This window comes from Vanessa tameamea, chromosome 8, assembly GCF_037043105.1.
Source record: "Vanessa tameamea isolate UH-Manoa-2023 chromosome 8, ilVanTame1 primary haplotype, whole genome shotgun sequence".
Lineage (NCBI taxonomy): Eukaryota > Metazoa > Arthropoda > Insecta > Lepidoptera > Nymphalidae > Vanessa > Vanessa tameamea.
The window spans coordinates 4,394,904-4,418,484 of NC_087316.1; the positions used below are offsets into that span (position 1 = coordinate 4,394,904).

The 23,581-nt window shown below is 33.0% G+C and overlaps 1 protein-coding gene and 1 long non-coding RNA gene across 4 annotated transcripts in view; one reads left to right on the forward strand and one right to left on the reverse strand.

Moving 5' to 3' along the window:
* The first annotated feature begins 2,220 nt into the window (after positions 1–2,220).
* Positions 2,221–4,222, forward strand: LOC135193392 (uncharacterized). The gene is made up of 2 exons (XR_010309212.1): positions 2,221–2,649; positions 3,819–4,222. It is a non-coding gene; the product is annotated as an uncharacterized LOC135193392 (long non-coding RNA).
* A 2,978-nt stretch (positions 4,223–7,200) lies between these two features.
* Positions 7,201–23,581, reverse strand: part of LOC113399869 (uncharacterized protein) — a 30,710-nt gene continuing 14,329 nt past the window's right edge. For all 3 annotated transcript variants that reach the window (XM_026639134.2, XM_026639133.2, XM_026639131.2), the window contains 11 exons: positions 16,949–17,045; positions 14,861–14,917; positions 14,580–14,689; positions 14,004–14,228; positions 13,162–13,344; positions 12,808–12,983; positions 12,523–12,726; positions 12,126–12,350; positions 10,809–11,024; positions 9,460–10,677; positions 7,201–7,417 (listed from right to left, as the gene is read on the reverse strand). In XM_026639134.2, coding sequence (XP_026494919.2) covers positions 7,357–7,417; positions 9,460–10,677; positions 10,809–11,024; positions 12,126–12,350; positions 12,523–12,726; positions 12,808–12,983; positions 13,162–13,344; positions 14,004–14,228; positions 14,580–14,689; positions 14,861–14,917; positions 16,949–17,045 — 2,772 coding nt within the window. In that variant the 3' untranslated portion in view covers positions 7,201–7,356. The remainder of the gene's footprint in view (positions 7,418–9,459; positions 10,678–10,808; positions 11,025–12,125; positions 12,351–12,522; positions 12,727–12,807; positions 12,984–13,161; positions 13,345–14,003; positions 14,229–14,579; positions 14,690–14,860; positions 14,918–16,948; positions 17,046–23,581) is intronic.

A 23,581-nucleotide genomic window follows, 5' to 3' on the forward strand; every position in this document is an offset into this window, starting at 1 on the left:
GTCAAGCTTAAAAATATTCTAAATAATGACATAACATTTGGTATTATGTCTATGGGCGTCCGGTGGTTGGTCAAGAGTGTGAGTAATGCAATTTATTGACACTTGAACGTATACTCTGACGTATGATTACGATTATATTTTTTTCCTCAATCAGATAATGGATAACAATGAGGCAGATGTTATTTGAAATAAGAAATGTAATATTCCTGGAAGGATGACACGAAGTATTGAGTGATTATTGTATTATGTACGTTCGGATATAAGTTTATACTACATGGGTCAATGTTACATAAGCATATAAAAATATATCGACATATATTTAATGTAAACACATTTATAATTACATGTACTAGTATAATATTTATTATTGCTATGAACTCGTATCGATTTTTGTAATAGAAATATAAGATACGCAATAGATTTGTAAAAAAGGCTAGTTTTGCTTTAAAAAAAAAGAAAAAAATATTTTTATTGCTATGCCGTAAGAACTCATAGACATACATTTTATGAATCTTGAAACAAATCAAATACAAAACAAACAAGACATGTTTAAAACTGTGTGTTGCATATGTCTAGACGAGTGACAAATGAGTATGATTTCTATTTCATATCTAATCAATTTATCAATAATTTAGATTTTGAAGTAGTGACGTGTAGGAAAGTCCAGTATAGTATCATATTAGTAATAAAAATAATACTGATATATTTTTATGGCTTTATGCTTGGTTTTCGTTAGAGAGGAGTTTAAACATTGATCAAGTTTATATGATATGATTTATAGGAGATTTCAGTCTTGTTGTCAACGTTTTTTCGAAGTCAATAGATTGATAACGATATCTCTATATATATACATATGTACCAGTAAAATTGGGTTGTACCCAAACCTATACTAATATTTAAAAAAATATAAACAGTAGGTATATTAATTTACTTTGACCTAAGTCGTCATTTAAGCTATGCTCAGCTAATATTAGTGCAGTACCTGACTCCACTTAGGAAACATTTTATTGAAAAATCGCTGTTTTCTTTAAGTTTGCATTGAGCTCCTCCACTGTCGTACATATTTAAGACATCATTCGATTTTTATGTGTTATTAGATATTCAATATTATATACATATATGATACTAAGATAATATGCCATTTAAAAAAATATTTCCTTTGTCATTAAGAGTGGAATTCCCATTAGCTATGTTGATTTTTTTTAAACGACATTATTTAATATATCTGCGTGATTCTTTATCAGGTGTCCATGCAACTTGATACTTTTTGGATATTGAATGTTGAATGTTGTATAATGTAATTGATTTATCTAACAGTAGTTGTCCGCCTCGACTTCGTACTACTAAAATTAATACAAAGATACTCCCACTAAAGTTGGATTTCCCAAAAGTCCATTCTTATGAAAAATTTCAAGACAATCGGACCTATAATTTCGGAGATCTCGTGATGAGTCAGTAGTACTTCGCTTGTATACACTTGCCGACTTTAACTTTCGAGATTGCTGTTCTAAATAGAGGGGTCGTGCTCTTCCCGTACCATCGGTAGAAATTTAAAAGCCATGATATCCTCTTGCCCGCGACCTTCCCCTTTAAAATAGTTGAAGAAGTTCATATTTCGATTTGAGTTTTATAAAAATATAAAGGTAACTGAAACTATATTACCAAATAATTCTTTGAAAATATCAAACAGATATATAATTAAGCTTATTAAGCTGACACTCCCTACTTAAAAGTAATTTTACTGGAAATAACATCTTAAGCCTCTATACCGGCAGTGCAATGTTAAATTGTGTAAATAGTTTGTGTATATTTCACGGTCAATATTTAACTGTCGAGAACAAAAGAACATATTAAGAACAAAATCGAAATTAGACGAAGTACTCGATTGCGTAATGTCAGCGACTTCGACCATAATAATTATTATAAGGCATTAAATTATCGTATCTCCCCATAAATCAGATTTGATGGGATCTAAATTTCACATGTTAAATTTGTTTCTTACTAGGTGAGGTGTCTGCCCGCCTCGAATTACATGAAAATGACTAAGACATGACGGGTAATTTCTACCAACTATTCCTTCATTTTATTAAACCGAAGGGACGGGACTGGAGCGACGCACGGGCTGATATTGGCTGTTATATAGTTCGATACTGAGATTTTTTTAGAGGAAAAATCAATAATTAGAGTTATACAAACGAGCCAGATGGTGATATGATATACGCAATATGCGCATCTATAAGGAAAGAAAATGTGTTCTGTTTATATAAATGTTCTTTAATTCAATAATTTAAGCATAGTTACTTATTTTGTCAGTTAATTTTATATAATATCAATGATCACTCGACTTAAGTACTCTTCGATTTACATATTTAGGTATCGAGTGGACGACGTCTAATCTGATAAGAGTCTCCCTAGTCAAGGAAAAAATGTGTTTATTTTAACACAGAAAAATACAGGGAATACATATTTATGAAGGCGTGTTTAGTGACTAACACTGACGTAGGCTGCCGTCGTTTACGCATTTTTTTAGATAATTGTTCGTCTGGCTTTTCGATATAAACAGACGGTCAGCGTGCAACATTCATAAGTAGATTAACCTGCTCAGCGCAACGTTGTGTTCTCAGACAGTGGATCCTATATATACAATCAGTGAGTGCACCTTTTCCTTATTATTTGCGCAGTGTTCGAGTAATACTAATTATGGCTGTTCGAAAGTTTGGTTTATTATTTCTGTTTTTAATTATCTTACAACTGTATGTAAATACTTAATTTCGTTAATTTTATAATCATTGTGATGTATTTCATTAAATGGGGTTTGTTTTCACCAAGTCATTCCAAGGTTTGCCGTTATTTGTCGTTCATCGTTTTAAATTTTTTTTCTTTTGTTATTCGTTCTTTCACGATGTTTTCTTATTTAGTGCCGAAGAATCGCGTGCTATCTTAATGCATTATTTAAGAATGTCGTTTTATTTTATAGTTTATTAATCGTTTTACATGACATTTAACTCTATAAATTAATACCTAGATAAAATGGTTACTATTTAGTGATAATAATTTACTTACACCTATTTATAATCGTAATTAATAAAAGTCTAGATAGATTGTTTAATTGAATAAAAGTACAATAATAATTAAATTAAAATCAAAACTTAATAAATATAGTTCTGCAATATGATGTAAATTTTTAATCGGTTTAATATCCAGATAGATTTAAAAATGATCAAAATAATTTATTTATGAAAAAATAAATCAATAAACGTGAGGAATTGTTTTATAATATTCATATGTTTGTTTTTATACATTCGATAAAATATACAAGTGTAACGACTTTTTATCAGTTTTAGACACTATAGGTGTCTACATATTTCTTCAATATCAACATGATATTTTCAAGTAAATATTGTTTATTTTTATACGTAAAATATACGACAAATTTACTTTAATCTAAAGAACCGGAAGACGTTTAAGTATAAAGAAACGTAATTTCGGCTGATACTTTTTATCGTTTCTTCGTCATTGAATAGGAATTTGTTCAATCATTTTTTTTACTATTCGTTATTGTTATCTGATATTGTCTGTTTTTTCAATTTGGATTTTCAATCGTTTGAATTTGCTTCTATTCGTATAAAGACATTCGTTTGTGTTGTCACTAATTTAGATTGATTATTTTGTTTTGTAATCCATTCATTTACAAGTTTTATTGAATTTAAAATATAATATATTACATTTTATGTATTCCGTAAGACTGCATTGCATACGTGTTAAAAATGTATGCTGTTATATAAGTTAATAAGTTACTGATTATTATGTTTTTACAGAAAAATGGCCGACAGCGACCGTATCGTCTTTCCTGATGAAGTAGAACAGGTCAAGATGAAGGTAGTAACAGAGTCGCAAGCAACAAAAACGAATACTGTGGAAGAAGTACCCGAAGTCCCAGAAGAAGTAGACGTGAAGACCAGGAATATGATTGTAACTCCCACCAACTGTCCGCCGGGACAGAAAATGGGCGCTGATGGAATTTGCCGCGACATATTTTAAACTTTCACGTCCTTTTACTACGTATTAATTTACTTAAGATTAAGGTTTCATAATGTCGAATAATCCCCATCGATTCAAAATCATGAATATTAAGGATAAATAAGCAGTATTATTTGTTTTGATTATTCACTTCATTTGTTTTTAAGATCTTTTGAAGTAAACTTAGATATATTTTTTAAAATGTTTAATTTTATCCCTGATTTTATATATTTTATTGCATATTGTATGAGTGAGTGACGCTCGTGTTTATAAGGTGCTTCAGTGTGATTAAGAGTCAAGACGCCAAAAAATCAAATTAGATTATACGTTCCATTATTTAATTGAAACGCCAATAATAATTTAACGTTAAAGGACGCTTCGTGGGTGAAGAATATATCTATTATTAGTATTTATTTTTTAAAATTATACCATTTTTAAATATTGATAATTTATTTCGTTCAATGACTCAATATACTTAATAAGCGCCTTATGAATTTTCATTATGTATTTGTTACTTATTTTGGTAATCAGTATTTACAAATACTAATGCGTAATATGATAAAATAAAAGTAAAGTTTTTATATACACTGGTAAATCTACAATTGATGTAAAATATAAGCCATTAAATAACGTAAAACAGAACTCTATAGACAAACCTATTATATACAGCTCATTTCAACAGCCGGTGAAGTAAAGATAAATAAATAGGCAGATAATAAATAAATACACAATTAGTAAATCGCATGGAATATGTTAATCTAAAGTTTGTATCTCTAATAATTTGTATAGCATATACACTTTCCTTGTTCCAATTAAAACGAGGCAAAAAAAAAAAAACAATTTGATTCAATGAGTTATGAATTAATTTCTCTTTAGCATCTAATAGGTAAAATAAAATCTTACCATCACGCCTATATATACTCTTGACTTGAGTCTAGGTCAACAGTTTAATTTTAACAAATATGTTTCTACACGATTCCGTGACAAATCTCGTTCTCGAACGCCGCTTCGCCTGTGTGTTACGGTCATAGGCTTTAGGTTTAAAAATCTAGTCTATGTATACTTCTAAAAAACTTTAATATTATTGCTTGTTAGTTGTATCAAAAAGTCTAAATATTGGTGTTCATATTTCTATTTTGACAAAGTATGGCAACACTCTATGGATGGCTTGATATTTCGGCCCTTATTACTAACCCTTATAAAAAATTGTTGTAAATTTTCTCAATGGCAATTTTCATCTTCAAAATTTAGAACTTGCATATATTCAACTCCAAATATGCCACCCTAGAGGGGTGAATGAAAAAAACGTCTATGTACATTTATGGCTTTCAAGCTTGCTTCATACCAAAATTTCATCAAATTCGGTTCAGGAGCTTACCCATGAAAGCGTATTTGATAGACAGACAGAGCTACTTTCGCATTAATATTATTAGTATTGATAATAATATAATTTTGGTTTAAAATTACTGGAATCCGAAGTTTTTACTAAGATCTAAATTGCCTCCTATTTCAATCAAATGATCTAGAAATTATGGTAACTTAAGAAATCTTCAAGAAGCAAATTCTAAATAATAAAAAAGGTTAATATAATTTTCCGACATTAAATAATCTAAATAGCGAATACATACTTACCTATAATTTTATACGCCACATAAATGGCATGGCCAATAATAAGTGTGTTTGCAATTATAACTCGAGTAATATATTAGTGTATAGATTCAGACTAGGGTCGGAATGCAGTTAAAATTTCTGAGTTTTTATATCCAGAAATTTGTAACAGCAACAGCATTCGGTGTTGTTACATTCTCATACCTTGGGAAATATTGTCCGTTGTTGACCTCTCTCCGGTCGTGTAGGATAGTCCGTCAAGTGTACATGTGTCCACAAGGTGGTCCGACGACATGGTGAAGGTCGTGGGAAGCCGCTGGCTGGCTGCCCAAGACCGGTCGTTGTGGCGATCTTTGGGGGAGGCCTATGTCCAGCAGTAGACGTCCTTCGGCTGAGAGATCAGATGAAGTGTGCATGTGATATAAGTGTATATGAGCCCTTGAGTTCTGCTCCATCAAATAAGAGCAGCCAGCTAGTCTTTGAGGTTGGCTGTGGTCAAAGCCTACCTACTGAATGATTAAGAAATACAACCACATTTTATTACTTTGTCTTTAGTCAGCTCTTATACAATTCATGAAATTATAATCACACATACGTACTTAGTGGTGCTTTGTGCACGTCTGGATAGGTCCGACGTACCCATTACTTGTTCTACAGGTAAACAGCGCTACTGAGTATTGTTGTCGTCCGGTTTAAAAGGTGAGCATGCCATTGACCATACATACAGCACAAGCACTTAACTTCTGAGCTCCCAAGGTTGGCGAAGTATTGGCGACGTATAAAATGTTTAAAACCTAGGTAACGGTGACCACTTACCATTAGGCGGCATATTTGCCATTCCACCAACCGATAATTATACAAAAAACTGCCTCAATAATAAACCTGTATAATAAATACCTATAAAATACTTAACCTTCCAACAGCTTATATATTATTTAATAACAATTTTAGTCTCATGCAATCTGGAATACTTGAATAAAAACGAGTTTTTACTTGAGTATTTCTATGACCAGATATTATGGCGCGAGATTTGAATAATTGCAATTATTCTAGGCTTCCGTTCAGTCTCCTATTTATATATGATTAATAAATAATACACTACTTATACTATATTATGTAGATTTATTGTTTGCTCGTCTGTTTCTACTTTTAAGTAAACATAATAATTACAAACATAATAATTTGGACTAATATAGCAAAAACTTTTCTAAAACATATAACACCTCATCTTATTGCCTCCACTGGTGACAGGACTGGTTTATTTTTCGTCCAATGAATCAGAATTGCGATTCAACGAAAAATGCTGCTAGACTTCTTGCCACCGTTCCACGCGGTCATAATTTGTACAGTTTTTTTTTTTTTATTTAATTTGGTTAGTATTATTATTTAAGTACCTACGCAATGTAAACATTTCTTATGTAAATAAATTATTACAAGTTTATTTCTCAAATATTCTCACTAACTGAGAGTCAAAACGAAGTACGCCTTATTTATATTTATTGATATTGATATAATTATTAACCGAAGCCATTTTTTTTGTCAACGGTACAAGTAATGAATAAAAGACTATAATTTCTAATAATTAACAATCATTTACTTCAAAATATTCATATAATTACATAATAATACTCTAAGTTTGTGATACTCGAAACAAATAGCATTAAAAAAAAATATTGTTTTTTCTATAACCCTGACATCATAAAATATTGTTGTCTACATAAATTAGAATTATAAGTAACCGAGTGTTGCATAAGTTTTAACAAATGGAGCATCACTCTCGCAGGAATTCCTGTAAAAGAAAAATATATATCAATTGCATACCAAGTAAGAATGTTCTTTAAACAAATTTATATGGCTCATAATTGACGCTACACTGCTCGTATCTGATATTGATCTCGGCGACACATATAAACAAAGCAAACAGCTGTTGAGGATTGTTAAACAACATTGTCGATCTTAAACGAAAATTGCGGGAATAAATCATTTTTAAATGTAATGACGGCGAAGGACCTTAAACCTTCATAAGTCTGCCTCATTGGATGATCATTTACACATTTAACCTGCATTGAATGATCACTGAAGGAACAGCGTGTTGGAGTTCCAAGCTCCAAGCCTTCAGAGAGGAGTAGGCTTTTACCCAGTAGTGAGACATTTACATTCGGTTAGTTTTTCATTTTAAATGTTTTTTATAAATTTCTTCATTCGATTCTCTAATTATTATTTGAAAAAAAGTCTCCTAGAATTACAATACGTCTTGATCTTTTCAAAAGCTTTACGTTACAATACACGCAATCTAAGCTGACCGGTCTGACCATTGACTCTCCGAAACATCGAACAAAAAATAATTTAATCGACTGTTTTTAATTTGAACCACATTCTCATCTCTTTTATATATGTTATATAACATATATGTATTATAGTTTAATTTGGCGTCTGCGGTTGTTAGTTAACAAAATATATGCGTGTAATAGTGACTTATTTCCAAATTTCGTATTTTTTGTATTTTCGACAGTAACTGAGGTTAAAACTAGTATTATCTGTCAAGGTTCCGATTTAACAATAATGATGATTGGGTCTGAAATCTGACCGTGTATAATCGAAGATTTTGATGTTAGCTTGTCACGACTTTATTAGACTAGTGTTTTTTGTTTTATAGACTTCTGTAGGTTGGAAGATAGAACGTATTAAAAGTTAGAATAAGTAAAGATTTTTCATTTGAAAGAAATGTTAAGGCTTACAGGGTAATCAAAAACAGTAAACAAATCATAATAAAAATATTGGTGAAAATGATTGAAATTAAAACATAAGTGTTACAACATAAATTTAATACTGAAATCTTTCGATTTCAATAATTAAAAAAAAAAACATTTAAAATTAACGGATATACATTTAAAAAAGAAAATAAACAATGCACTACTTACTGTAAAGATGTTATTTTAATAAGTAGTTGATAGCAAAAAGGATAAAAACAAAACAACGATTAAAATAAAAACATTTTATACTATAGTTAAAATTATTGCGTGGTATAAAATTAAGATTTATTCAACATATTTTTACTTTTAACATTTCGATTAAAGTTAAATAGCGTTTACCAAGATAGTTGCAGAAAAATAGGTTTTATGGAAATTAAAAAGACTTATTAGAATAAGATAGATTTATGATATTTCTGTTTTATTTAAATATAAGTTAAATTCAAAGTTCGAAAACGCTTACCTGATGAAAAAACAAATTGTTAACTAAAATAATATCACATAGAACTCTCGAGTTTTATGTGATATTTTATTGCTGATTTTTATAACATTGACAAAGGAAATATAATATCTATGTATACAAAAACATCTTGTTTTTTGAGTAAAAATAAAACGAAATGTTTTTTCCAAGTAAAATATTATATTCGTCGCTAAAACGCAATTTTAAGTATGTACGCTATTTTAATTCCTAAAAAGTAAATATTATTTCTTTAAAGAAGTGGATTAATAAACTTATTAACGATAGACTTGTGTGCTAGTTTATTTAATTCGGTAAGCGCTCTCAATAGTGTGTGTTAAAATATAAATTACCTCAGATTTTAGCAGAGTCAGAAAGTAACGGAAATTAAACCAGAATATATTTAGGTGACAAATGAATATTATGTAATAAATATTAAAGGCTATATTGTTGAGGAATATATTATTTGTCATGTGAATCAGTAAACCAGTGACACTAAAATACATCAATTATATACACTATGGCTACCTCTACAACGCGATATACAGTGCAAACACGGTACCAACAATTCTGCAATACTAACTACATCTCTACAAACAATGCTCAGCGAAAAACCGTACTTACTCGTCCTCCCAGGGACAAATGTCGTTTCGCTGCTTACATTCACTGACTCCGCTTTTACTATCACGCTTAACAATATCGGATTTAGAAACCGACGACAGTTCGTCTCTATGAGCAATTTTTTTCACCGCGTCGGACTCGAACGCCGCCTTGGAATCTTCGGAGACTCTCTGTGGTGGCACCGAAGGCACTTTGTCTACGTTGTCATCGTCGACCCCGATGTCTTCACAAACGGCTAACGGCGCCACCGGCAGCCGCGGCAACCCTAACTCAACAGCCGGGGTGCCGCCCGACAGTGATGTCGTCTCCGGAACTGGCACTTTACTAGTTTCCGATGACGACAATACGATAGATTTTACACTTGCGGTTTCGATTTTCTCTTCGATTCGACTCGGCTCCGCTTCTCTGTTATCGCCGCCGTCTTCCTTACTCGGTGATGAGTTTATATCTCTCGTAACCGACGGTTCCCGAGAAGGCGGGAGGCGGACGGACACGACGTCGTCCTCAGAAGACCGTGTCCACTCTTCTTTCGAGTCCGCCTGAGAATCAGTTTTCGAGTCTCCCCGAGACTCATCCTTCGACTCTGTTTGTGATTCTTCGTAGGAGTCCAGAGACGCGGTAACCGTCGGTAACTCAACAGAAGCCGCTCCTCTTTCCACTTTAGCCGCTTCAGTGGACTCCACTGTGTCGACTATCATCGCACACCGTTCGGGGAATGCTACCGTCTGCTCCGTGGGCGTCGCGTCTGCGGACGCGAACACGGACGAAGGTTCCTCAGAGTGAGCGATTGAACGACGATCTTCAGGCGACGCGGTTCTCGTAGGTGACTCTGCTGATTCGTCGTCGGGTGCCGAACTAACGCTTATCGTAGGCGTCGGGTGGTGAGGTGGCACCGGAGCTGTTTGCACGACGGGCGGCGCGGGGGCAACGCGCGGCTGTCTCGGCGAGTGCGGTGGAGAGGCGAGTGGGGCGAGGTGGCGCGGCTCAACGGCTGACAGCCGTCGCAGCGGGGGCGGCGCTCCTCGCAAACCACCATCTAGAGTGCTCTGTTGCGGGAGCCGTCGAGTGCGCTCGCTCGTGCCCACCGCTGCACTAACGTCCGAAGAGGAACTACCGGAGTCTGCAGCTGAATCTTGTCTCCGTCTCGTCGTTCCGTACGTACTCTCCCGAGTCGAACACTCCCAAGGCAGCACATCCGCTGTGTCGTCGTCGAGTGGATCCCTGGAAGATTCGTAAAATATGTATATATAAGTAAATACGTTCTATGTATGTCGGGATAAAAAAATTAGAACATTAAAGATAAAGTAAATCTTTTATCAGTCTTTTAAATGAATCGTAAACGTAAAACCTACCTGAACGGGATGTCGCAGAGGTTGGATTGACTGTGGCTGTGCGGGGGCGGCTCCGGTGCGCGCGGCGGCTGCGCGGCGCAGACGGCCAGCTCGTGTGCTGAGCCTGACAACGAGCGGTCCGATCCGCGTCTCCTCGACAGCGCCGCACTGCCACTGCCGCCACTTCCACTTGTGGAGCCCGGCTTTTTTTTCACTTGGCCACCGAAATTGAAAAACCTGCTAACAAAAAGTTACTTAGTAACTTTATAAGATATATCTCCGAAATGATGTAGTTCTGATTAATTTATAAAGTTTACAGATAAATTCTTAATATACGTCTTTAGCCGTTGTACAATTTTACCATTCGCAATGATAATGGTCAATAACATACAAAACACCAATCACAGTGGAGTCACTGGAATTTCACTAGGCGGCATTTTATCTTCTATATTACTTTCCCTTTTCAATAAACTCCGAAATGGATTCCTTAACTTCTTATTACCATCATGATTATGACTTGGTAGGTATATTCGGACTAAATTCATTGACATGACTGTAGGCATTAATTCATTAAATGTTATTCTAGATCATATACTTGCTTGATTTACGAACTATAGAATTGCTGTAAATGCCTCTAAATGTCAAGTAAAAAATTTAAGATAGTCTTCGGCAATTTTGGAAACCAGGTAGATCTGGTTCGGTTGGTGTGTAGTTTGTCGGACCCATACAGGTTGAAGTGCGGAGTCGGGCAGAGTAGGTTGACGTCTCCTTCGCTCTTCAATCTGTATGTTAACGTTTTGAATGCCGCGCTCAGTACTAAATGTAAAGATTGCTATGTTGAAGGTGTGAAAACAACATCAGCTACGCGGACCACATGATGCCGTTGAGCGCATCTATATGAAAGTAAACGAATATGATTTAAAAGAACGGGTATTGTCGCTCGCAGGTTTGCCCGATGCTTAATAGAACCCTGTTCCAAACATGCTGCACATATTTTAATACAAGCAGCCTGTGAAATAAATTTTCAAGAAAAGTAAATAACAATGCATTAAGAGTGCTCATACATTTAAGCGATAACTTAAGATGATAGCATCTTATCTGTTACTAAATTAAATATTTTTTATATACACACACTCATTTATATTTATATGTATATCTTTGTAAGTATGATTTTATTGTAGGTTGTACATTTAATTGTAATTCATTGTGCAATATAATATTGAAAAGGTTATGTATAAAATATACATATGTCCGCTTTAATATATTTTTGACCGTTCATAAATGAAGTTATTATTAACATCAAATAATGTTTCAACTAAAAATTTAAACTATACGAACTTTGCTTTCTTCTGGTAAACATTCCGCCCTTCAGCCAATAATCGTTGGAAATGATCGGAGCGGATAAACCGCGGGTAGCAGTCCTTCTTAAGCAGCAGTCCATACACGTGGTCCGCTGCGTGGTCCAGTGCGTACCGCGAGCCGCTGCGAATGCCTTCCGCAACGCGCTCTGCCGTCGCACCATCGATGTTTATCTCGCAAGGTGCACCTGGCTTCAGGAACTCCCTACAGAAAAAGAGGATGTCTAAGTATGATTGTATGTATCGAGTGATAGCTGTACTTTACAGATTTATTTAAATATAAAAATATTCCTTAGATTTGATAAAGTTTAAACCATTTTAATCAAATAATTAGTGATTATAATAATGAGCCATAATTACTCAAATGTGTTGCTTACTCATAAATTTCTTCAAGTTTTTTAGGTATTTGTTTGGTACTACTTCGTCGTAAGTCCATTACAGCCAGCCAAAATCGAATATTCTCGTGAGAATATTCCTTTCGAAGGAAACTAGTAAATTCCTGAAGGCCTGTTGGGTCGGATACTAATTCTTCTATGGAAAGTGCCCATCTCTGCACGCGTTTTTCGCTTGGCACTTCCACACTGTCGAAAAGCAAAGTTTTAAATTATTTTATGATAGTGTCGCCAGACGTAAATTTTTAGTGTATTGATAGATCTATTTACATTGGGCTGTTGATCTGCCAAAATAGAGTGTCATCGCTGACCCATGGGTTAGAAGGTTGAGGTGGCGTGAGCCAGGGATCATACGCCGTGAAGGTCTCCGAGTAACCCATAAGGGCCTCAAGGGCAATAGACGTCTTCACTCTCGTACGATCAAGACTAGCTCTTAAATGTTCAACCTGTAAAATGAAATCATTTACTCATTACTTCGAGGATCATATTCAGCGATAGCTTTAAATTGAACTTTTATCTTACTGATAAAAGCCTTCCTAAGAGAAGAAAAAGAAAAGACCTTGCCTTCAGCGACCCTTGCTGAAGGCAAGTTTAGTAGGAAAATGTTAGTTCTCCATTTGTTACCTCTCGTGTCAGTTGTTGTATGGAGCGCTTCTTCGGCCGAGGATGCCTAGCGCGCACCGGCACAGGACAAGGCTCGAGAGCGCTCGGCACTCCTGGAGGTGGACGGGCTACTCTCCAATAGGCGCGCTCTTGACTGTCGCTTACTATTTTGTCTCCCTTCTTACGATCTTTCGCGAGCCGAACCTAATGATTGACGTTATAATTTTTCTAATCATTACTTGAGTAATTTATCAACATACTTACTAACAAATACTTATAATATAATTGGGTAATTCGTGTATAACCGAGGAATATGTTAAATACATTATATTATAGGCGAAATTAATATTATATTTTCCTATTTTGGCATTAATTTTAGATTGTTACAATTGTCTATATATATACTAGTCTCGTGAACAAGACATTCGTAGATAATGTCGAAATATCGAGCTACACTAAATAAAAATAAAAAACATGGTGAATATCCCGTTTTAAATACTTATAGTAATAAAAATAACCATGTTCATTTAAAATCTGTCTATATATAATTCCAGGTACGCTTGTGTACGTATGTGTGTGAACATATACGTACGTACATACGTACATATTTGTTTGTAGACATTTCTTTATAGCCGTGGTAGCATATTAAACAATTGATGGTATTCATAAAACTATAATGAACATAGTACTGTATAATTATTACTAGAATATCTAACATCGTCAAATAATTTTACAACAAAACTCCTTTAAATATTTTAGAGACTTTTTTTTTAAATATCATAACCTTTAATATAAATACATCGTGTAAGCTTTTGAGCTTTCTGTAAGGTTGATAAAATAAAGATGAAATAATCTTTTATCACCTGTTCTTCAGCCTGCATAGTGATAAAGTCCCACTTAGCGGCGAGGTTCTTCTTCAAGTTGGCTAAGGCTTCTTGCTCGTAATCTTCCAGGCCGTGGCGCTGCTTGTTCCGAAGTGTACGCTTCACAAGATAGATGGCGTATTCCACGTTGTCGGGCCCCAGTGTAGGCGCGCTGGAGCCAGCACCAGCGACACGCGGCCCTTGCCAAGGCCAATAGTAAGGACTCTGTGATAAAACGATTAAAAGATAAAATGTATCGATTTGAGTTATATTTCCCTACTTGACCCTAAACTAACCATGATAAAATTTAAAAATACTTTACAAAAATAATTTCTTCAAAACTTGATTCAATTTGCCATTTAAATGTATTGAGTTTTAATATTCAATGTTCTTAAGTATAAAATATTAATCAAAACGTTTGATAGCTTAAAATAGTAACAGAAGTTTGCTCGTAAGTCAATAATTAAAGTTTTGGGCTCATGCAGAGAGAATTGAATTGAATAAATTCAGGGAGTCAGACGATTAGAAAACGTACATGCATCGTTAGATGTTTTACAGCTCGGTATGTATACTCACTTGAAATCTATAAAGAGAAGAATCATCCTTTAACACAAGGTTTTTCGAATCGTTGACAGGAAAGAAATAACCATATTGGCATAGTTGGTTGGCTAAATTTATTGCTTCAACTGAAAAGGAATAAAAAGTGTTATTCACGGGACAATGATATTCTATTTTTGAAAACACTTATTTGTTCTAAAGAAGTAACATTAGCCAAAGATAAATAGAAGGATCAAAATAATTTAAGGATAAGAAAACTAATAGCAATGAAATAATTAAAAAAATATAGTTTCACCCACCGTTACTAGTCTCGTCTAAATTAAATCGCTCCATTAACCACTCCACGAGATCATATCCTGAAATAAAAAAAAGAAAACGTTATAAATAAATCTTAAATAATAATATCAACCAATAAAAATCCCAGTAACATATGCATGATTTTCTTACTTATTATTATTTCTCAACAGACATGCTCTCCGTTCCGTTGTTATAACATATATTACAATTGTTATTTTATTTCAATATGACTACATTTTAATGTCAGACCAGCATCGCATATAGGTAAATTGTCATGTTGATATTGTTGATTAAAAACTTACAACTTCACAATTTTTGAGCCTTAGATTTTGCCCTAGTTCATAACTTACGTATTTGTTCGTCAGGTACTAGCCCCAAAAAGTCCTTCCTTGGATTTCAAACATATCAAATTTCATCAAATTCGGTTCAGTAGTTAGGCCGTGAAAGAGCAACAGACAGACAGATAGACTGAGACTGCGTTTAGATGATAGATTAGGTCGCTATTCAATTCCAAGCAAGCAAAATGGAGTATTCTTTTACTTAATTTGTGTTCATAACATACTATGTTCGGCGGTGTAAAATTCCTCGTGAGAAAATCTGTGTCATATGAAATTCGCCAACATCTGTATCCATCAACACGCATTGAAGCAGCGTGGTGTACTTAGCTCCAAACATTAGTCGTGAGCGGAGCGGAAGCAATTTAAATTGATTTATTAATCTGTCATAATATAAGGTTGCGATGATTCATATAATGTGATTACGATGTTATGTGATTGTTCAGTTTAATGAACATACAGACATTCGTTATGTTTTATTTTCTTTTGTCATCGGTAGAAACGAAATCTGATTTTGTACTTAAACCTAAATCAATCATTTTTAGGATTAGTAGAGTATTTTAATTTTGGATTGGCGTACACTGTTTTGTTATTTTATTTATAACTAGCGACCCGCCCCGGCTTCGCACGGGTATAATGCTGATACTAAATATACTACAGAATGTCTTATAACGTTCACAGTTTTTCAGTCATTAGACAATACAAACGACAATGGCCCTACGTTTTAAATCTGTAATATCTTCGAAAATATTCATTTAAATTACATACTGTAAACAGCCATATTAATCTATATTAAATGCACAATGTATTTAAGGTACTTAAGTGGATAAAGATTAATGCTGTTTTGCTTAAAATCGCTTCGAAAATAAACCTTTATTTCTGGTAAAAAGTAAAGGATAGAAATGGGTATTGTGGGTTATACCTAAGAGATAGACATATAACATGGGGGACTTTTTTGAAGGGTGTACAATACTGTAGAAACTTATTTTGATCTATCTCGTAGGGTTCAGCCAGCATTTGCAATGTAAGCGCAAAGAATGTGTTTATTTACGACATCACTTCAGAAACCTCTCAAATATCAGTGTTTCTCTACTATATTGTGCATGTATTATACATATAAACCTTCCTCTTGAATTAATCTATCTATTAAAAAAACCGCATCAAAATCCGTTGTGTGATTTTAAAGATCTAAGCATACATAAGGACAGACAGCAGTAAGCGATTTTGTTTTATACTATGTAATGATTTGGTATGTAAAAAAATTAACATTGTACTTATTAACTTAGATTAACTAATTCGTAAAGCGTTTTAAATAAATAAATTCTATAAATGATACCGAATGTGAAACATTTTAAAAACAGACAATTTAATACTAAATAAAATAACAAATCAAATGAACTTCAATTTAAAGAATAATCGATTTTATAGCATATTAATAAATAAATTATGTATTTGTAACCTTTTGATATAATCTACGGTAAGAAATCATGAGAGCGCGTCTCGGTGAACGGCCGACGCATGTCGATGCGCTCACTATTGATTTTGCAATTAGACCCCACAGACAATGTTGAGAATTGAGGTAAGATCGTAATACAAAGACTCGTCTACTTACTCGCACACTATAGGCTTGAATTACATATAATTGTATACTGTATTTCTCTGTTTTAATGAAAATCCGGTACATGGATTATTCTAAGAGTAAATAAATTATAAGAAAATATAAATTGATTTATTTTCAAGTAATTCAAGGCTTACCCATAAAGGCTGAAGGTATAACGCTAAGAAATAGTTTCTGACTCCGTACTGGTACGCCGCTTTCTGGATCTTGCATTTCTTTTATCAAACTTTCCATCTGAAAAAAAAATCCTGTATTAAAAATAACGCCAAGCGTTTCATTATCAAGTTTACCTAATAACTACCTACGTTAGCACCTTCGTAACAAAATTAAAATTTTAAAATATCTTTATTCGACATAGATACGTTACACATTTTTATTCATTATCAAAATTCTACCACCGGTTCTGAAACGAATACCTCAGATCTGCGGCGACAGATACTCAAAGTAAAGTGACAATTCAGAGGTGCTTGTAAAAGCCTACTTAAATAAAGTATTATACAGGTACATTTCAGTTTTCATTTTATTTATTTATTGATAATATAATGATTCTTTAAGAAATCATATAAGTACAAATATGTCATTTTTTGGTTTCGCAAGGATTGCTACGGGTTGTCGGTTTATTCCCATAATTATGCTTCGCTCTCATTAATAGTCAGCTCAACTGTTGCTGGCTTGATCCCAGTAGAATAATCACGAGCCTTCGTGAAGATCAAGTGACACGACGGTGAGCGGCCCATTTCAGTTATTAAGTAAAACCATTTTTAAGAATTTATTCGTATTATGTAATTATTAAAAGACAAATATAATTTATTGAGTATTTAATTACTAAATAAATTCTTATGTGTTTAGTCAACATTTACCATGTATTTGTTAAAGAATTGTTTTAAAACAACAAAATGATTGCAATATTTTTAAATGTAATTTTAAATGATTTAAAAAAAAAAAAACCGATTTAAATGTGAAATGTTAATGACTGAAAATATCCTTTGGAGTCGATTTGGAAGAGCGTCTAAAGCAAAAGGCTGACTCTTATGATCATGATAGCGTCTTAAGTCAATAAGACTTCACAATGGCGAGGACAATGTCGCGTCACTCTCAATCTATAAATACTTCAAGGGCCCTTACTTGTAGGCGGAGCGGGGTTAAAAAAAAACTTTACAAAAGTAAGAATCTTGGTACAAAGGAACACTTAAACGAAACTCCATACTCGCTTCATTTTAATATAATTTTGAAACTGCTAATATTAATTTTATAAAGGTCTTATTTGACACGTGGAGAACATAGTTTGATGGGTATTTGAAGTGACGGCGAATGTTACAGATTGTTGTTAGATTTCACAAGTGTGAAAGATTTAAATCTTGTAACTGAATTTATACCATTTCTACTAAAACATTGAGCTGAAATCTTCCACCTGCTTATAATCTAGTAGACAAACTTATACTCGTTTTAGTCCTAACATGGATTAATTGTTAATTAGCTCATAAGATTTTATTATAACGATTATAAAAGTGTCACTACAAAATTCTTAATCTTTAATCTTCATTTTAAACCGGTAAATATAGCTTACCGTTAAATGACGATTCAAAAGTGCAAATATTCAAATTAAGAGTTTTATAGGCTATCCTCGCTCTGTTTGCTCATGTTTATTGTAAAATATTTTGCATGCCTTTGGTGTTCAAAATTTAAATCTTCATATTTAATTTTAAACTACATGATAGAATATTGAGCAAATTCTATGTACAGGAAGCTTGTTAATAATTTAATAAACGCCACGTAGATATTCTTAGCATGAAAATAATGTATAATATTTATATACGCAATATTCTAGTGCGAAACGTTGATAGGAAATAAGAGGATCGATAGGAACGCGCAGGAGGCAAGCTGAGTCATATCCACCCCCAGGCACAAGTCTTGAACTCAATAGATATATAGATAGATATACTTTTATAAGGATGATTTATGTTACTTACAAATGTTTATTAACTGACAATACCATTATAAAATTTGATTGTATTATTTATATTTAACAAATATATTTGAGCAACTTTTAGTAAGTAATGCTGTGGTTTCTTTATATGGATACTTTATATATATAATGTATTGAAATGAGATGTTACAGTAAGATAGAGTTTTTTGAATTACGCATAATCTTATTATTATTATATTAAAAGGCAATTCGACTTAAACTTTGTACAGGATATTCATACAATTCCTATGGTATATGCTTTATGGTTAAGAATGTTTTAAGTATTTTTGGTTCAAATATCTTCTATATACGTTCGGTGAAAACATCAGACATTAATTTGTATCTATAGAAAAAGAGACAAATTTAAGTCGTTTAATGCGCAATTTGATACCGGGAAGATATAAGACAGAAGAAATCGTTGTGACTGAATTTAATAAAAAAAATATGTAAATATTGGACAACATCACATACATTACTCTGACCCCAATGTAAGGAGCTAAAGAACTTGTGTTATGGAAAATCGGAAGTAACGACGGTACCACGAACACTCTGGGTGTTTCACCGTCAAGGCAACATAGAAAACTAATGAACTTTTTCTACGTCGACTCGGCCGGGAATCGAACCCGGGCGTACCCATGAAGACCAGTATACACACTACTCGACCACGGAGGTCGTCTATTTACAACATTTAAGTGTAAGATTTGTTAAAAGCTGAACATTATATAGGAAAATATTCATGCAAAGTATGTATAACTTCCGTCTTTTATCAATAAAATAATTAAAATCCCATAGTATGAAACTATCGTGCGCTTATAATCGGATTTAACTGTCGCTGCTTCGAGCAATTTGTTTCGCTATCGTGCTAACGACCGATTCGAGATGATATTGGCTATCAATTCAGACTAGACTTTAATTGATAAACTATCAAATTCAACATAACGTTTATTTGAAATTTATAAAAGCCACGTAGATTTTAAGACGGAATTTAAATCATATTTTTATATATTTAAGGACATCATTTTAATATGTTTAGTTTGTAACCACTATTTTCCGTTTGCATACGGTACAGAGAACGTTTTTGGGCAATGGTATACGCATATATAATAAGATACCGGGAAATGTAATCAATTTACCATTTACAAACTAAATTAATAAATAAATCTTATTAATCATTAAAATAGTACTTTTTTAGAAAAAAAAAAAAACGCCTGGATTTAGGCTCGGGTTCCATCACAGCACAATCATTCATTCAAATCATTGTAAAAAAACAGCATTGTGAATCTGTTTATTTGAAAAGAGCAACTATGCGAGTTTCATGCCGTTTCTTCTCGCTGGAAGCTGCTTTCCGAAACGGTGGTAGTATTTTAAAATCGTCGATTCAAAAACGCTTCATTGTGAAGTTTACTTTAAAAAAAATGATTTGATTTGAATAATTTTTATAACATAAAACAACGGAACGGACGGAAATATTTTAACTAATTGTAATAAAAAAGTTTGCTAACAAAATAATTTTTTTTTAGAATCAAGCGTTATTTATTTTTTTTTAACTACGATTATGATGTTGACTATTATATAACCTTTACACTTGATGGTAGAGTTTGTGCAAACCCGTCGCGGTATTACCCATCCAATTAATTACTCTACCACTAAACTGTGATAATTTATATTTCTATATTCCAATTTGAGGGGTTGAGTCAGTTTACAAGTCTTGTACATTTATTACCTGGAAATTATATGTATATATATAAGTTTCATTGGAGGACAATTAAGAGTAAATACTCTTAGTGGTGTATTGGTAATAAAGACAAAATTTAATATTATAAATTCGGAATATAAATGAATAATAGAGAAAAAACAGTATCGGTAAAAATACTTACATTACACAAAACATCTTAATATATTTATCATATTTATCAAATATCCCTTCATAGTCTTAATTAAGTGTTTAGTATTAAACATATAGATATACTCTAGAAAGTAGATTTCGGGTAATTTAGCAAAATTTTTCGAAGTATTATGTGAGCGGCTCCGCGTTGATTCGTCCGCCAAGAACCGAGGCGAAGGCTGTGACGTCACGTGTCCGATCAATAGATACCCGTGGCTGAATCCGAGTCCGCTAATATTTCATAAGGATATTACTAAATTTTGCTATTTACATCCACGTTCATAAGAAGTTATCCTAAGAATTTAGGAATGATTATAATAATTGTTTTAAATGTTACATAACTTTTTATGATCCTTACCTACGGAAATTATAGATACAATATATAGTTAAAAAACCTTTTTTTTATTATATAGGTAGGCGGATGGACAAACGGGCCACCTGATGGTAAATGGTCACCACCGCCTATAGGCATTGGCGCTGTAGGAAATATTAACCATTCTTATATAGCCAATGCGCCACCAACTTAGAAAAGTAAAATGTTATGTCCCTTGTGCCTCTAGTTACACTGGCTCACTTAACGTTGAAATCAGAATACCATAAATCTAAGAATTGCTGTTTTGCGGTAGAATATCTAGTAAGTGGCTGGTACCTACCCGTCTGGGTAGATTAGAATTGCAAAAAGCATACCACAAAATAAAACCTATCCCTCTTTCTGAAACAATTTAAAGATCCTTTCTCAAACATAATTGGTTATTGTACAAGTATTTGGTTTAATTAATTTTACTTTGGTTCGAACTAATAACATTAGCCATAGCCGGTAGAATAGGATAGACTCAGCCATACTAAATAGTATGTGTTGTCACAGAAAACTACGTAAAACTTGACAGATATACCCATCAACAACTATCAAAGGCATTTAACAAACAGCGTGAGTAACAGGCAGGAAGGCGGCAGTTATATTCTGAAAAATTGCCGTCATGTTGTCACCACGAATGAAACACAAACATTTCGATCCCGAAACTACGAGTTTTTCCAGCCACTGGTAAAGTTATAGTCACTGCGCTTTGGGATAAAAAAGGATAAGTTATTAATGTCGAATGATTGACGCGTTGTTTCTTCACAACGCTCCTGCTTATCCATCGGAAGTTGCACTCTTTACGCAGTACTAGCTTCGATATCATTGACCACGTGCAATTTTTAACAAAAGTACAAGAAACATAATATCGAAACTATCAATATGAAATATTTTAGAGCATAAAAAATTGTAGCACATTTTACCCGTGTGTATACTTTATTTTAGAAGGTTAAAGCCTTCTAAAATAAAGTTTTTATAAATCAGAAGAAAAAAATAGATTTTAATCGATAATTTTTTTTAAATAAATTTTTGAAGTTGCAATTTTGACTTATTTTGAAAAAATCTAAAAAACGTGATAACTCAAAAATGGTTCACTTTTGCATAATGCATATGGGGGTTAAAATTATCGCAAATAGTCACCCCTATTACCTCCTAACGGGAATACGTCGAACTACCAATAACCCTGTATATTACTGCATTTTTTATGAAGAAATATTTTATTTAATTCTTTATGGGATTATTGATACCCGCAAAACAAGCTTGCCTAGTGCGGGTATCAACAATCCCAATAAAAATCATATTTTCATTTTTATTTTATTCCTAATAATCTAACTCTCGTTTGATTTTAATTCTATTGAATAATATTTCTATTGAAATATATTAATTATGACGCAAATTCTTTTCTACTACAAAGGAGCCATTAAGTTGATAATGCGTTGCTACTTCCTTATAAGTGTACCATAAGAGGTGAGCAACTTATTACAATTGATAATATTAAACATTATATGAATTATAGTTGCATACCGATAGTCCACTATCGAGAGACAATAGATTGTAGTTAAGGTGTTAGCAATATAATCGATAGTCTATCGATATTATCATCACGTGTCTGTCGATACTATCGATAGTTCTTTATGAGCAATACTATCGATAGCAACCAAACTCAAAAAATATAAAACAAATAGTTTTGTACTATCAATGTGATTCGCGTGTGTGTGCGAGTGATTTTTCAATATCGATAGTCCAAAATAATCGATACTCGAGTACTATCAATATCCGGATTAATTTTCGAGGTCAACTATCGATAGTTCTGCAATATGAATATAGTTAAGTATTTGATTGAAGTTTAAGTGAATTGTGACAATTATATTTTTTTTTTTTATTCCGCACTTCTTGGGTAGGACAAACTCTATGGCCACACAGACACATAGAAGATTCTGAAGATTTGCTAATGTGTAATACAGGAAGGAGATTCACACAAATTAATTAATTGAAGATAGCATACATACTGAAATCGTAGCTATTTTGACGTTACGAATGTAAGGCTACGTTCCAAAGAATGAATGTCAATAAGGCAGCAAACTGACCTTTTTAAAAGTGATGCAATACTTCTGAATTGTCACAATGAACAAGAATGAATGAATATGATGTATTTCTTATAAAACTGTTGTAGTTGTACAACTAACTGAAAATGTTTTGAGGATTATGGTGTTCCCTATTGTGTATCCTTACGTGGTTTTTATTAAACTATTATCAAGGTTTTTATCTGATGTGATCTATCATTCTTTTAATATAACTAGACCAGAGATTATTATTTTTTTTTAATTGTCCTCGGTTAAATTTTTCGAATATCTTGAAAACTTTTTTTATGAATGATATTGTATGATATAAATTCAAAGTATCATATATATTTTTAGAAGCATTACAATATTTAGTACATTACCCACGATAAAAACTTAACGGAATAATATACAGATTAAAATTTCAAAATGTTAACATACCGTGGAAAATGTACAAAGTTTACCGACTATGTACCTGAGTTTGCTCCGCACGGAGTAATCAAT